General features: G+C 39.2%; 1 protein-coding gene across 7 annotated transcripts in view; it reads right to left on the bottom strand.

The window, feature by feature from the left end:
• Positions 1-16,522, bottom strand: part of NFAT5 (nuclear factor of activated T cells 5) — a 63,327-nt gene that overhangs the window by 24,438 nt on the left and 22,367 nt on the right. For 2 of the 7 annotated variants that reach the window (XM_053399823.1, XM_053399824.1), the window contains exons 2-3: positions 12,325-12,450; positions 517-1,081 (exon numbers count right to left, since the gene is read on the bottom strand). In XM_053399823.1, the coding sequence (XP_053255798.1) occupies positions 517-1,081; positions 12,325-12,450 (691 nt within the window). Of the gene's footprint in view, positions 1-516; positions 1,612-5,684; positions 5,798-12,324; positions 12,451-16,522 lie in introns of those variants that run through there. The other 5 variants (XM_053399827.1, XM_053399825.1, XM_053399829.1 and 2 more) reach the window with 5 other exon arrangements.

Here is a 16,522-nt window from a genome sequence, read left to right as displayed (position 1 = left end):
ATTTCTGAAAAATCAAATACATAACTGAAGTGACATGGAACACAAATTTGGTTCAGCATATTTTAACATTTTAGTGTTAATATAATAAGATCAAAATCAGCTGTCTTTAATTGATGGAGAGAGTGAAACAGAAGTAGGCGAAGCGCAGATCCCTTATAAATAGCTTTGTATGGTACTGTTGAGGAAGACATGGAGGAGCTGATCTCAGCTTCAGGGATTACATTTTTAACATGCTTTTATTGAAAAGCTTCCTATTCACTAATCAGTTTCCACAGGGAATAGCTAGACAACAATTCCAGGACAGATTAATTCAATAGTTGCTAAATCAGACTAGAATATATATTCATATGTAAACCTTGCATTTTAGCATAAGAAACCATTGAACTTAGTTCCAGATTATCACCTCTCCTGTATTTCTTAGTGTGAACCTGAGCTGAACACTAGGGAAAAGTTAAGGTAATGCTTTTAGCTTGTTTTTTAAACATATGTTGATAGAACTTAAAGGCAGATACCAACCCATTTCCTGCTTTCGAGTTGCTTTTGCTGTCCGTGCTGAGCTGAGAAAGGACATAATGAGGCGCTTTGGCACTGTCAGCATCAAAGATATCCATGGTTGACTCTTCACAATCTCGCCGTTTGATCCCCGGTCTCTGCTTTGGATTTCGTTTACGTGATTTACGTGGCACCTCAGTGTTATCATTGTAGGAACTGGTGCTCATGTTACTGAAGTTGGAGGGGGAATCCTCCATCCACATACTGCAGCTCTGCTCAGATTCCAATCCGCACCCCTCATCCTGGCAGGACATCCGGCTGTTGTCCAGCAAGTCCTCCGGTGGTGGTGTGATGTACAGGACTGTGTGCCTCTTCGGTGTGGACTGTTGTTGCTGCTGCTGGGCTGTGTTATTGGTTAACTGCTTGTCACTTACCCCTCGGTTACTTACCCCCATGGCTGAGGAGCAGCTCTCCACTTGCATAGCTTTGCTGTCAGTGACTGAGGTAGAGTAAATGGTGGGACTGGAAGAGGTGGTAAAGGAGCTGCAAGCACCGCCCATGGAGGAAGAGGAGGGAGCTGAAGAAGCATCTGCGGTGTACAATTCAGAAGTAAATACAGGGTACATGATCCCAACTGTGCTGGCTATAGCAGTCCCTTTGAAGTAATGTGATTAGTGAACTGATTTTTCCCCCAAATGAATGTTTTGGAATTTGGCTTGTTTTTGAATTTAAACACTTCAAGTGATATAAGGCTTAAGCAACACAGAAGTATTCTGAAAAGTGTCCAAATGATACTTCCATTTTTGTGCATGTGGCAATCAGACTTTTTTCTTTAAATTTTCTTTAAGTCATAAAAAGGCTGTAAGCAAACAAGGGCGCTTTTATTGCCTCAGCTGGACTATGAGTTTAAGCCATTTTATCTAAAATGATAGGAACCCCAATGCAAGACATGTGTCAGTGCTTTTAGGCCACATTTCATGCCAATCAACCAGCATCTGAAATTTTTGAAAAAGGTGGGACTGTGCTTAGCCACAAAGTATTAAAATAAGTTTCTAACCTATGAAGCAGAGAACTACAGGTCATTTTTAATGCAGACACTCCCTGCTTCAGAGGCAAATCCTGGAATAAAAATATGAGAAAATAAATGAGAAGAGAGCTGCTCATTATTCCAGATATTAACTATTAAATGAGAAATGAAAGACAAAAATAACTTAACCGCAACAAAATGGAACTGGTACCAATCACCATTTATGGCTTTAAAAAAATTATTCAGCTGAGATTTGAAATCAGAGCATGCTGGTAAGAAAATGGAAGAGGCATGATCAAGTCACCTCCTTATGTGTTACTTCAAGTCCATAAAAATATAAAACGAATTAAAGCCACCCAGCATTACTGATGGCATAAGTAGCAGCCCATGTCTGAGCAAAAGGAACATTATTAGGGTTGATGGCTAAATAACTACCAGGGTAGGTGCTGGCCTAAGAATTAGATATCTGTTTGCGACTAGGGCTTCTTAAAAGCAGGTTAGGCAAGAAGAATGCATAGATAAAATATATTTAACTGCCCATAAAGCCTTCACTCCTCAACAGTGTCCTGAAGTCAAAGTGATTGCTCTGAGCTAAGGAGATTGTGGGCTGCAACTCTCTGCATATATCTGAGAATGCTACTAAATAAAAAAATTACCCACCAGCTTAAGACATCTCCCTATTCCAGAATAATTAGCTTAAAAAATAGCTGTATTAAGTTGATAGCACTACCTGCTGAAGGGAGCAAACAAGATTGGTAAAACTTATGTTAACTATAAAAAGGAAGGTGGCCTCTGATGACTCAATGAACAGAATTTCTATGTATAAACTGAAAGGGTCAGAAAAAGGAATTAAGATTGTTGCAGGTTCCTTTTCTTTTAAATGCATTCAATATGCAATAATATACTGAAGGTACAGAAAAAACATAAACTGACATACTGACTTAGTGAAAATGTTAGTATTGCATTAAGAAGCCCAAGAAATATAGACTAAAAGCAAAACAGATCAATCTTCTGTTTAGTTTTAGTTATGTAGGTTTCAAATGTGAACCTATCAGTCAGGTAACAGTGCACTCTTCCCTTAGAACTACCCCCATCCCATCTCCAGCCAGTCTCTGGAATAATCTGGAGCCACTGACAGATACCAGTTCCATTTTCCAGCTTGTTCCTTGGCAAATGCAGTGGCTGAAATTGGAAGTTTCAGTCACTCAGAACTGCATTTTAATTTAAAAAAAAAAAACCAAAACATTTTCCAAGTCCTTTTTGTATCATGCATTAATGCAATGCTTTCCTTAGAAAGATGTAAAGTTTGCTAATTTCAGTGACTATATATAATTGCTGATTTGCAGCCACTTTGAGTTGAAAAGTTTGCTATGGGACATTATTTTTTTAGCTAGCTTTTGTTAAAATAGCACTAACTTCCATTTGCTTTTAAATAGTCACCCACCTAGAAATGCAAAAATGCGGCTAGCATACTGCATGCACTGTAAAACATGCAGGAAGAATGCTCTAAACTTGCATTGCTGCAGACAATCCTTTCCCCCTCTCTAGTAGCACCCCACCCCGAAAGGAAACTCCATGCAGAATATGACCATCTCTGGATTCTTCCCCAAACAAAGATGATCATACAAGGGTCAGGCGTTAGTACGGAGGCTGCCTCATCTTTGATTTAAGGTGCAGAGAGTTTACACACTTAAGCTGTGTGTTTGGCACCAGCCCATTATGCTGATCTGTGAATAGTGTGGATAGAAAAGTAACCATGTTCCTATCTAAAATGGAAGAGTTTGGAACTTTCACATCAGTCCACACTGGGGTAGTTATGCCAGGCAGGATTAGCAGCCTGAAGAGGGAATTCACATAAAATAAAATCCTACCAAGAAAGCCAAGGTATGCTAATTTTATCAAGCAAAATATTAGCACCAAGTTAAAGCTTGAAACCTGTGTTAAATAAACAGTAACTTCCTTAAAAGGAAATTCTCCAATTAGTATAGTTTTGCAGATAATTTGAAAAACACAGACTACCAGGACCCTATTTTTTTGCTACCCCTGTGAATCAGTCATGTGGACTGCAACCAAATAATTGTTTGGTTTACTTAATCACAGCTGTGCCAAGTTATAAACTTGAAGCTTTAAAGCTTAAAAAATAGGCAAGTTTAGTCACACCAATGAAAAAGTACTAATTATATGTACTTATACCAATATTAATAATATAACCCAGGCCCAACATCCTACTATTGCATTTGAAGTTAGGCAGACAGACCTCTTTACTTTTGTAGCTGAAAAGGCTCAGGAAATGATTGATGCATTACACATCAGTGAGATAAATGCTATTTTTTCAGGTAGTGTATACATAATTTGGATGCAGTGTTAAATTCAATCTGAAAAAGTAATGGCAATCCCTTGACTGATCACTCCATACTAAAGCAGTCTCAAACCCTTTTTATTATTAACAAAATGTCCTTTCAACTGAGCCCAAATCATGGCAATAAGAGTGCCAGCCATTAGGAGTTAGCCAAGTCCAAGACATAAGGAAATTGGCTTTCTCTAGGAAGGTGGTCACCAGAAAGTAACCCCTCATATTCCCACTTTGCAACCTTAACCCAGAAACACAGTCCTCCCACTTTAAGCATTTTCCTCTTACTTCTTGAATAGAATTTACTCACTAGGACCCAAGAGACACAGCTCAATAAGCACAAACTCGATGTTTGGGGAGGGTTGGATATTTTTACTGCATTTTGTTAAATACAAGATTACAGTCTAACAAGGTTCAGTTTCAGTTACATTTTAAAGCCATTTTAGAATTACAATCACATGCCAAGAATGTTTTATGACAGTCTCCAGAGGCATGGCAACAAAAACTACAATACACAGTTATCTGTGCAAGTCATTTTATAATTAGCTCATCCAAGATCCAAACAGGAGAGATCACACTGGAAGTTAAAAGCCCTTTGAGCTCCAATACCATCAACAGTCAAAGATGAAATAAAATATGTAGTTCAAGAAAGAACAACAAGCTCCTGCACCCTTATTGGCATCTGCTTCAGATCTGTCTTAGAAACAAAAGGACTCAAAGCAAGCCTGTGCAGTGCATTGCAAAGTAATGGCCACCCCTGCTCTGTGCTACAAGTGACAGCTCATGTCAGTTTGCAAAGACCCTTTGCTTTCCAGGTACTAGTAGCTTTTAACCTAAATAAGCATTTTGTTTTTATGGCAGTGAGGCAGTTTTATAAAGCCTCTCCTCTCCTCAGAATAAGATTTAGGAGATGAGAATCAAAGAGGTTATGGGCAGCTTGGGTTACTAGCTAAAGCTACAATAGCTTTATACAACCTTGGGAGACTAAGACTCTAAGATTTTAAGCCCTTTTAAAATTCTCTGTCCTCCATCAGCTCACTGCTAGTTTCAGAGAGATTTGCTATCTTTAGGCAGAGCTTAAAGGAAGCCATTTCTTGCCCTAAGGTATTTCTCTTAACATAAGCCCTTCAGGGCTACAAGGCTTTTCAAGAAGACCAAACATCAGTTCAAGTGATGAGAAAACTAACAGGCAAGCTACCCTGCAAGGCAAAGTCACCTTCCAAAGTGGAGAACATGAGAGATCAAAAGCTAAGGCTTGGGATGCCACCTGTATATGAACCACTATTATGCACAAGCAGCTGGTGGAAGAACTCACAGCTTTCCAGAAACTGGCACACTTGCCATGCTATTTGCTGTTCAGAAAACAGAATGAAAACAATAAGCATTCAACAACACAGGGTGAACCCTTGGCATTTTGATAGACTCAATTCCCAGAGCCTATCCCTACACAAGTGTCATTTATGAACCTTGCATTTTCTATTCTTGGCAGTCTCCACTTCCAATATTGCTCAAATCTTTCTGTGGGTTAATTTTGCAGGACCAGTGAATTCAGAGCGACAGTTTTGGAGTAAAGACAGAAGGACACGAGCCCTTGTGTTGTCAAAGGTAGAAGTATGAACCGGGACAAAGTGGCTGCAAACCTGCTTCCGACACCTTCTGTGTCAACTTTGGCTGCTTACTTTTCTTCAGCTTCATTTATTGATGTAAAATCAAAAACTTTATTAAGAGTTTAACTTCAGTCAATCCACTATTTATAACAAAACAAAAAGAAAAAGAAAGGAAAGACTTATGAAGAAGTCTGAAAACAAGACCGACCTATACCCTGGGTGAGATTGGATGGGTTAAGTGTCTCTGGTACTATTTGTCTTCACTATTGACAGACACTGTCACACAACCCACCACACGATGCCTGTCTCTGAATGGCGGAGCTAGAATGCAAGTTAAGTGTATTAATAGAGAAAACAGCTAGCATCCCAGCAAATATCATAAAAGCAATCCAATTTACTTTAAAAGTTCAAGGCAGATTCAAAGTAGGTTGGTTACTTACATTAAACCCCAAACAATTTTAAATTCCCCATTACATTCACATGCCAAAACAAGTATTATTTAACACAATTAAAAACAGGATTCAGTCTGCTTTGACAGACGGGAAATCCATAATTTGACACTCATATTTACAGATGCACAAGTGGTTATTTCTTACCTGGAACTTTTGTTGGGTGATTCATGTTCACCAATTCAGACTAGGTGGTCTGCCACTCAAGAGCGACAATCAGTTGCAATCAACCAGCAAGCATGAATTCAGAGCCCTCATACCTATGTATCCCTGCCCAGTATTCCTCTCCAGACACAAGGAAATGCTGCATTGTCTTGATCAATAAACTTAACATTTCTCCAGAAAGGAAATGACTGTCCTTTCTGGTCCAATCTTTACAATATGCGATAATTAGTTTGGTAAATTTTTCACACTAGTCATCATTCTATGAAGCTGGTAAGAGACACGTGATAATCTCACAAGTGTTCTTACCATAAGCATAAGCAAAACCCTGCAACTACTGCTCAGTGGAAACATAGACTGACAGCTAACAAACTCACCCCAAATCTATCCTATTAAAACAAATGTGTTTTGTTCAAGAGCAAATATAACTGATCAGTCAAGAAAAAACCTCAGTAAAGCATGAGACTCTTGATCTCAGGGTCATGGGTTTGAGCCCCACATTAGGCAAAATATTCCTGCATTGCAGCAGGTTGACCAGATGACCCTTGCGGTCCCTTCCAACTCTACAATTCTGAGATTCTATGAGAAGAGGAGAAAATAGTTTTAACAGGATAAAAAGAGGTAGGCACTGGCAAACTACCTATTTACTTTTACTGGATTTAGTGCAAAGAAGAAAGCAGGTATAATGTATGTAGCAAGGGTCCTTGTGCAGTGTATTGTGAAGAACATGACTAAGCTTAAATTGCACAGCAATTCAGGCAGATGAGGAAACCATCCCTAAAGCAGCCACCGAAGTCTCATAAAGCTAACTGGACAATGAACTCTGCTATGCCTCTCTGGAGCCGTATGTGTACCAGTGTGTGTCTAAAACTATTGATCAAGCAGCACAATGTCAAACAACATAACCTGCCTTTAGAAGACAGATAAGAATCCCTTCTAGTCCCCTTTTTGACAAATACACACACAACATAAATCACTATCTTAAAAAAATGTGATTTATCTCCTCCTCTTTCCATTGATATGTAGAATCTTGCCAGTTTTTAAACTATGTGAATTTGAAACTTTGTCAGAATTATATTGTACTCTGAGGTATAATGCACATTGTCATGCAAATTAAGCCTCATGTCACATTAACCATGTCAAAAGAGAAAGTATAAAATCAAGGCTTTATAAAGAGAAGCTACAGAAGACAAATGAAGCCTTTGCTATTATGGACAAATATAGTCAAAATGACCTAAGATGTGTTTTTATACTCAAGTTTCTGAGCAACTACTTGCTCCTAATATGACAGGAGCTAGTATTTCTAGTTTAAAAGTGCATTCCTTGCGAAAATTAAAAAATAAATTTTGGTACTCACTTAGGCTACACCAATGGTAAAAGTAAACTAAAGGAGCACTTATTGTTGCAGATTTTTTTACCTTCAAGCAAATCAAAATGATTAAAAACAAGGCACTTGACCTTTCTCCACCTTCTGAAAGTCATGGCCTCTCATTCAAGAGAGATTTGCATGGTGTTTTTAAGACAGAGGTAGGCAAACTAAGACCCAAGGGCCGGATCCAGCCCAATCGCCTTCTAAATCCAGCCCGTGGACAGTCCAGGAATCAGCGTGTTTTTACATGAATAGAATGTGTCCCGTTATTTAAAATGCATCTCTAGGTTATTTGTGGGGCATAGGAATTCATTCATATATATTTTTCAAAATATAGTCCGGCCCCCCACGAGGGCTGAGGGACAGTGGACTGGCCCCCTGCTGAAAAAGTTTGCTTACTCCTGTTTTAAGACATTTGTTGTGATGCTATAAAGTTTAATATCAAACTGTGAAAGGGAGGTTGGCAGATATGTGTTGGAGTGAAAAAGCGACAGATTTGAGACAGGTCATTTCTCAGACCCATTCCTGAAGCACTGCTTCTTCCTACTTAGCAAACACAGCATTTCACATTAAATGCTAGTATCCTGCTAAGAAACACCTGTTTGCACCTTCTGGCAAGAGACACTTAGAAATAGACTGGCTGCACAGAAAGGATAAGCTCTCTCTCACTCTCTCTCCACACACACACACACACACACACAGAGGTGTTATCAAGATGTATCTGCCTTCAAAAGAAAGACAACTCTTCCCAGCTTAACTATATATAGTTCATCATGAAAGTTCAGAAATAAGCTGAGAACTATGTTAAAATTAAGAATTCATAGCTGGTTAATTTACAAAGAAACCACCTCATGTTTGGATTGATGAATATGAAACACACCTTTTATGTTAAAATAATCAAATGTGCTCTTAAAAGACCAATTAGCAAGATTCAGTTTTAAAATGGTTTAGACTGATTTGAAAATTGGAAGCCAAACACTAATAGCAGAACTAGCAGTCTGTTCCTGCAGGCCCTCATACCTGAAATCAGCCAATCCTGTTCCTCCAGAAATCTGAAGTTAACTGCAGAAAATCTTTATGTAACCTGCTTATGTGTCCCAGCACCTCAGATCAAAGCACTGAAAGAAAAACCTGGGGCAATCTGATTTGCAGCCAGATACTGTGTCACCCTGTGGCTAGGGAAGCAGAGAACAAATGAAGTAAAGTCTTAAATGAGGAAAATATTTTTTACCAGCTCTCTCCTCTTAATCTAATCATTGGCACCAGTAATGGCAACTGTGTCAGAAAGCTTAAATAAAGGAGAGGGAGCTCTACATGTAGCCAAGACACAGAATATTTGCTTGGGTCTTCATGAAGAAACTGCAATCAGCTTTAAAAAGAGTTGCTTTTGGATTCTTACTGATTATAAAAAAGCACAAAACTGTCCCTTCAGGATAAATAAGAGTAGATACAACAGATTTGCACAAAACAATAAGGAGTTTTGTTTTTCGGACATAAAAGGAATGGGCTCCTGCAGTTCTAGATTGTCCAAGGTCACCTTCCCCTCCCAGCCACTTGACAATGTGGCCGATTGGAAGCTATCCTTGTCTGCCTGATGAAAGGACTAGAATGAGTGAAAGTGATGCTTTGTCCCATTTTATAAGTGATTTCAATCTCATAAAACCCTCCACAATCCCACAGCCATAACTCCCATCTTCCCAAAGTCCCTAGCTAGATTGCTCTTTGAAAATTGGGATGGTTCAGTCGGTAGAGCACGGGACTCCTAATCTTAGGGTTGTGGGTTCAAGCTCCACGTTGGGCAAAAGATTCCTGCACTGCAGGAGGTTGGACTAGGTGACCCTTGTGGTCCCTTCCAACTCTACAATTCTATGATTATTTCTACAGAAGAGAAGGCCAGGCACAACAGTTCTGTACAGAGAGCACAATACCCTGAATGTTAATGTGGTGGCTGATTTATGTCCCCCTCTTCATCTACATGTAACATCTTAAAGAACTCTGGCATGGTTCAGGGTCAAGCAGAATGACCTCTGCATCCAGTTTTGGGGAAGCTTAGTACACCCAGCTGTAAAAGCCAAGTCAACCTGCATCTTCAAAGAAGGAGTGTGTGGCCCACACTCTGAAATGGGAAGAACTCCTGGGAAGAATTAGCCCCTCCATGATAAATGCTTTCTAATGAGAGACTAGTGAAGACCACCCAGAATTACAGAATTTCCCAATGCTAGGTCTTCCTAAAACTCAACTACTAGCCAATGACTACAGTATATTCTTTTTGTGCCTTTTGCCTTGCCTGTAGAAAAGGAGCAGAGTCACATGAATGCTCTGGCCCAAAGTTTCAGCTGGGACTTCAGCTTATCCATGTCGGAGAAGGATCCTCTTTGGGTCTATGGTATTGAGTTAATCCCAAATGGCAGATACATGCTGCTGAGAAAGAAGAGATACACCATCATACCAGCAGGGTCTGTGGGCTTTAAGCTGAGTGACCTATTCAACAAGATTTCTTGTAAGCATTCATGTATTTGCTGAAGGTTTTACTCCTCTAAGGGCTTTGTCCTCAGTTTCTCCAATATCCCAAAGTAGCAGAACTCTCACTTCCAAGATTCCAGACATGCTTGATTAATATTGCTCCTACCTGCACACAAGGTAGTTTCCTTCAATATATTTTTAATGATTGGGGGTGGCAGAACTGCAAACCCACCATGCAGACCTTCCAAGTGTCCCTATTTTCCAGGGACGTCCCTGATTTAAAGAAGCTGTCCTGGTTTCTGATTTGATCCCAGAATGTCCCACTTTTCCTTAGGACACCCCTATTTTCACTGGAGAAATGTTGTAGGGTATGGAGTTGCTTGACTCCTGAGCCATCTGAAGGCAATCCTGTACAGGGAAGATTTTTTAAAATGTTTCATGTTTTATTGCATTTATATATATATTGAAAGCTGCCTGGAGTGGCTGGGGCAACCCAGTAAGATGTGTGGGGTATAAATAGTAAAATTATCATTATGGAATGGAGCATTCCTATTTTCACTGGAGAAATGTTAAGAGGGTATGCACCATGTGAATTCAAAAGAAATCTTGGCAAACTTCATATTGTTATCACAGCTATTTTGTCTCTGTCTCTCTTCAGTATCCATCGCTGCTTATCTTGACTGATTCTCTTCCCAGCATGTTAAAGCAGCAATTTCTGAGTTAGCCTTTACAGCAATTTGATTGTCCTCTCTATAAATTATCTGGAGTTGGAGCCTACTGTATCTACATTCAGCACTGCTGTAATATAAATAACTGTTTTTTAAATAGACCAAGTTCACTCACTTAAAACTTTAAAACTACAAATCTAGGGGCAGTCTCTATGATGAAAACTTAAGTGCGAACCACCCCTTCGGAACAAACTGTAGGATGCTGACCGAATTGTAATTATTCGGATTTAAGTTTTTTAGTTTTTTAAGTCAGAGAAACATTTAATTAATTAAACATTTAATACTATTAGCAAAGAGATAGAAAGAATATTGAAAAATTATTCTTATTCAATTAATATGGTCCCCTATATAAATACCATATTGTGGAATATGCTAGTTTTCTTTAGTTTTTGTTAATATGAACTCCCATAGGTTCAGTTTTTGAAAGGAAGTGGATTGACTGTCAGACAACTAATGCCTAGAAGTAACAGACACATAGTTCTTCTCATCAACTATATCAGATGCTTGAAAATGATCTCAAAATATGAAAATCAACAGTAAAGTATTTCTGTGGATTTAAAGTGCTAGCAGTTTTCAAAATATCTTGCAACTGTTGTTCTCTTTTGACTGAATTAGCTTCTGAAGTGCAGAATGAAACTACACTGGATGATTTGTTAACTAAATTAGTCTTGGATCTAATTACCAATCTCCCCAATACACAATTAAATCCATAGATTTCATTAGGGAAAGTATTCAAATATATCAGCATTGAGCAGTGCTGTAAAGTTTTACCCTAGACTTAAGCCTTGTACTACCAAACCAAGAGGCTCATTTTCAGGGTTGAACATACTAGAGAAGGCACTCCTATCTAAATTGAATGCACTGAACACATTGCTTAGTCCAGCTATGCTCTGATAATAAATAGCCTTATGGAGAAGGCTAGACTAGGCCAGACACATGATGTTCTATTACAAATATTACATGGTCAGTCAAGCAATCTCGGCCCATGAGAGGAAAACCCTGGAGCACATCCATTAGTGAGGGTATTATAAAGTTGGAGGCATTCCAGATGAACAAGGATTTGAATGCCAACTGCCAATTCAGGTTTGCCCCTTCATAACAAAAACAGTTGTCATTCCCCTAAACAGAAGAAAATGATCCAGCAATAGGAATTTTATTTTAAAAGAACAAACTGTATGAGGCTGAATAGGTGATAACTTAAGTTTAAAAAATATTTTGGTAACTGGATTCAAACATACCTACATTTAGCAGGTATCAACTATCCCTTCACACATCATCTAAACACTTTCAGGACCAAACAGAAAGCCATGTAGCTGAATCATTCATGGTTTCATCAAGCCATGTGGTGGTGGGGAAATGAAAGTAGAAGCCACAAACCCAGAACACTGCTGCAGATTTCATTTCTGTCCTGGTTTGCAAGGCAGCATTCTCTGGCCCATTCAAACACTCCCATTTAGTTCTAAACTGGCAACTACTACATCAAAATATAATATATCTGAGGAGTCCAGCACCACCATAGGGGCAAAAGAGGAAATGTGCAATAATAATTTCCCCTACTTCTAAGTCTGTTAGTCTTGTGGGGGTTTTTTAAGACTGCAAACTTTTCCAGCACTGCTCATGCTGACAACAATATTGATATGCATTATGTTCTTAATTTTACTCAAGTGGAGTACTTACCAGCAGCAACTACACCCGGAGGGGGCGAACCTGCCTCACCACCACTTGTTTGACTCATGGATGCTACAGAGAGTTCTCTGGAAGGTGGTAACTGCAGCTCCTTTGGGAGAAGGTCATAGACAGATTCTAAAAAGAAAGAAAAAAGATGTCTTAAGAAAACAAACAAATGTCCCTATATTTTGCTACCAAAATAGCAGGAATGCTAGAAATCATGCTATGTTGGTATGCCTCAAATCTATGATAGAAAGAAAAGGTTGTATTACCTCAGTACCAGAGATAAGAGTCCAAAAGCACTGAAAGAGTCTAGCAATTACATAGGATTTCAGTAAAAGACTAAATCAAATCTTTGGCATTTGTAAGAAATTCCATAGATACTAACTTTCCATCACAATTATGGCAATGTATGCCAACCAATTGCATTCACCAAATTTTGCATGGTTTTTAAGGCTTTGGACAAGCATCTGAAGAGCACCAAGTGTACCCTGCCAAATCACAAACCAGCTTTTGGTGCGTACATGAACACTATCACACATCTCCCTTTGCATCCCTGCTCCAAACTACCGGTATATAAAATTTCTGAGACACTAAAGACTAATATTGGGTAGCGCAAGTGTAATGGAACAAAACCTATATGGAAAGTATTACAAAGATTGTCTAGGAAGGAAATATAAGCAGGACACAAGCTCCTTGCTGGTTCCTGTTCAGATTTTTCCAGTAAGAAGCACAATGAGTTTCATTTCTACTGAATGGTTAGAATTTGACCCTTAGCAATCAACTCAACTCTTATAGCTGACTCAATTTTCCTTTTTACTATGTTCTGTTTCATATAAATCCATGTTTTTTCATAAAAGCAGTCCTCAATATTCATGCCAAACAGCAACTAATTTACTTTAACAGAGATAATATATGTTTCTGATCCAGACAATCCACTTTTCTGATTCAGATAATGCACTGTATCATTTTTTTATTACATAGATCACTAAGTTCTGGCTATTTTCATTCATTTTGCTCAACTATACATTATAAACTATCACAAAAAACAGATACCCAAAGACATCCATTTATCATCTGCTACATGATTTTGTATTACCATACAAATGGCAAGTTTTTAGCCTCCAACAACCCTGGATAATAATGCTCCTAAACACCAACCACAAGGAGAGGGGATTTGCATGAGACCAAGAGGAGGGTATTCCATGCTGCCTGCCTCCCAAATCAAAATACCAATGAAGTTCTCCTGAGCTGGGTTCACAGAGTAACTTCACAGAATTGTAAAATCCAACCTCAAAAGGAGAAAGAACGCTACAAACCCCTGAACACATTCCTGGCTTGGATTAAAATTTGGAATGAATCATCAATTTAGTTTTCATTACCTTCTCCAAGGTCTCTCATCTAGCATTAATAATATCTTTCCATACAAGGACAGGCCCTTTATTCAGGTTTTAGAATCCAGGAGGGAAGCAGTGAAATGCAGCCCACACAAGGCAATAATGGGCAACAGATCCAGCTGTAGCCTTTGAACTGCAGTTGGCACTATGACTAGTAGTACAGAGTGAGAAGATACTCTGCTAACCCTAACTCTTGAGGCATGCAAACAAGGTGAAATGTTACTCCTTGCAGGGGAATGAATGTAAGCATTATCTCCTTGCCAAAGCACCCTAGAATATTCTCAAATCTGCCCTTGTGTAGGCACAGAAATCTCCCCATTAAAATGTGTGTGACTTAGAGAAAATAACTCCACTTAGATGTCTTTTTAAACAGTGATATAACAGCCTCTTTAAAACTAATCCACCTTTCAACTTGGGCCCCCCAAATTTCCTTGTAAGAAAAAAACTTACTTTGGATAGCTTACTTCAATACGTTTATTGTTACAAGTTAACACTTTGCTTGCAGAAGGCAAAGATAGGGTTCCAAGCAGACTTTACAATTCAAAGCAGCTCAAGCGCGCAAACAAGGAAAATGGCCAGGCACTGTTGGAAAGAAGGCCTGCCTTAAAGGGCACAGCAATACAATTGTGGCTACTTTGCCCAGCCTTACACACCAGCCACAGCTTACACCCGGTGTCCAAATGTTCTTGTCAGCACAGAGAAGAAACCTGGTGCAGCTGGGAAGGAGGGCTGTGAGCAGAGGAAGAAAGAGGGTAGATCAGGGCAGAGCCTAGCGCGGGGGGGGGGGGGGGACGAGCCAAGTTTTTTGCCTCAGGTGAAGTTTCCAGAGGGGCATCATTGAGGCTCCAGCCTGTGTGTGTTTGTATGGGGGGTTGCCAAACTGGGTCTTCGACCCAAGGGACCCAAGGGAAGTAAAGCCTACTTTCACCCCTGGATGACTGGACAGTGCTTTTATCCCTAATTAAAAGCCACTACAGCTCATCTAGGGAAGTAGTCTCAGTGAGAGCTTACTCTTAGTGATTGTACAGGCAATACGGGGCATTCAACACCCACTTTATATATACATGCAATTATATATAACTGCAGATTACCCTTTAGAAAAAAATCTCTACCTTATTTGGGTCACTGAAGGCAGTATCAAACAAAGTAGTTCCATTAGCACAATGACATCTGGTTGCTCAACAGAACTTCCCACCACTCTCCTCAAATCTCCCTCCTCCCAGAACCGATTTAGGCACATGGAAAGGAGAGGGCAGTTCTTTGGCACAGCCAGAAGATATTGTCTTAATTAAGTTACTTCGTCAGATACTGCCCTAATTTATTTAGTTTATGTAGAGCATTATATGCACAACTCATCCAAATGATTCCATTGAAGAAAAAACTATAAATAATGATGTATTTATATTGTAGCATACCGAAATATACAATAAAACCAGGCAATAGTTATGATGTTAGTGTACCTCCTTAGCGAAGGCATTCCAGTAGCAGGGGTAAAACTCAGCAGTTTGACAGAGCTAAGGGCACCCAACACTCTGACAAATAAAGCATCTGGTATGACACAGATCCCTATCATGGAGGTCTCATTTCTACCGCAGTTTCTGAATAGGGTAAGAAACAGAAGGAGCCTCTTGCAAAAGCAGGATGAGAAGCTCTCACTGTTTCTTATATTTCCTGAACTCCACACAAATTAGGTATGACCATGCCTTTGTCCCATGCCCTCAGCACATACTGGAGTACTCAAGGGAGGGGTGTAGAAGTAGCTACAAATAATGGCTGGCTCCTTAGCCAAGTCACGATTTGTGGATCCCTTGTGGACAATAATTACCTAATTCCAAGATTAATGTTAAGAAAGTACTTCGTGCCACAAGGTGTATGTCAACAGCCAATAGTTCAGGTGTTTAGTTCTAAATAAATATTTTATTGCCAATTTTAATGTTTGTTGTTGTTGTTGTTTGTAAATCACTTAGAGGTTTTATTTACAATCAAGCAGTATAGAAATTTTGTTAAATAAATATATAAAATTGGCAGAATCGTCACATCTTTTTGCCCAGGAATCTTTGCTGATTTTTGCTTCGGAATGCTGATGGCAATTGTTTTGGAACATTTATTCTGCCAACAGTTTCTGCCCTGCAAAGATACAACATTCTTGTCCACTTCAAGCTTGGGTCTCAACATGACTGGCAACTGCACTGGAAAACATACCAGTTGCATGCCTGATGCGCATTAGCTTTCTAAAAGATTATGACAGCCAAGAATAACTGCCAGCATTCTACACATAATCATTCTAGCATCTTACTACTGTACTGCTTGCTGAAATAAGCACATCAGCTTCTAGGTATAGGACCTTGATCTAAGAAGAGAGAATATCAGAACTTCCAACTATCAAGCAACACCAGTGAATCTGAATTGTATTGTCACCTTAGCTAGCATACTTTCCAAATGGGCTTTGTTATCCACCTTTGTTATATCTGAAACTAGAGGAGCACTTTCCCCTCCTTAAATCATATTTTTCACATCATACATATCTTCAGTTGCTGAAAGGGTTTAGAAGGATTCCATCCCTTTAAGTAAAAGCCAAACATCTACCATCTGGTCAACATAATCTGTACACATCTCTTTTTCTGAGAACAGTAGAGCAAGTCAGATAGCCATCAGAGCAAAACACAACAGTCAGAATGCAAAGAATTGCACAACTGAGCACATGCAACCAATATGGCTGTGGGCTTCTGCTTCTCTGTCAGAAGGCTACCATGCTATAGAGCAAACCACTCTTTTGAAATGGAGGAAAATGTTGAAAGTAGTCAAAATGC

Source organism: Podarcis raffonei, chromosome 8, assembly GCF_027172205.1.
Source record: "Podarcis raffonei isolate rPodRaf1 chromosome 8, rPodRaf1.pri, whole genome shotgun sequence".
Classification (NCBI taxonomy): Eukaryota; Metazoa; Chordata; class Lepidosauria; order Squamata; family Lacertidae; genus Podarcis; species Podarcis raffonei.
This window is presented reverse-complemented; position numbering and strand designations above follow the sequence as displayed.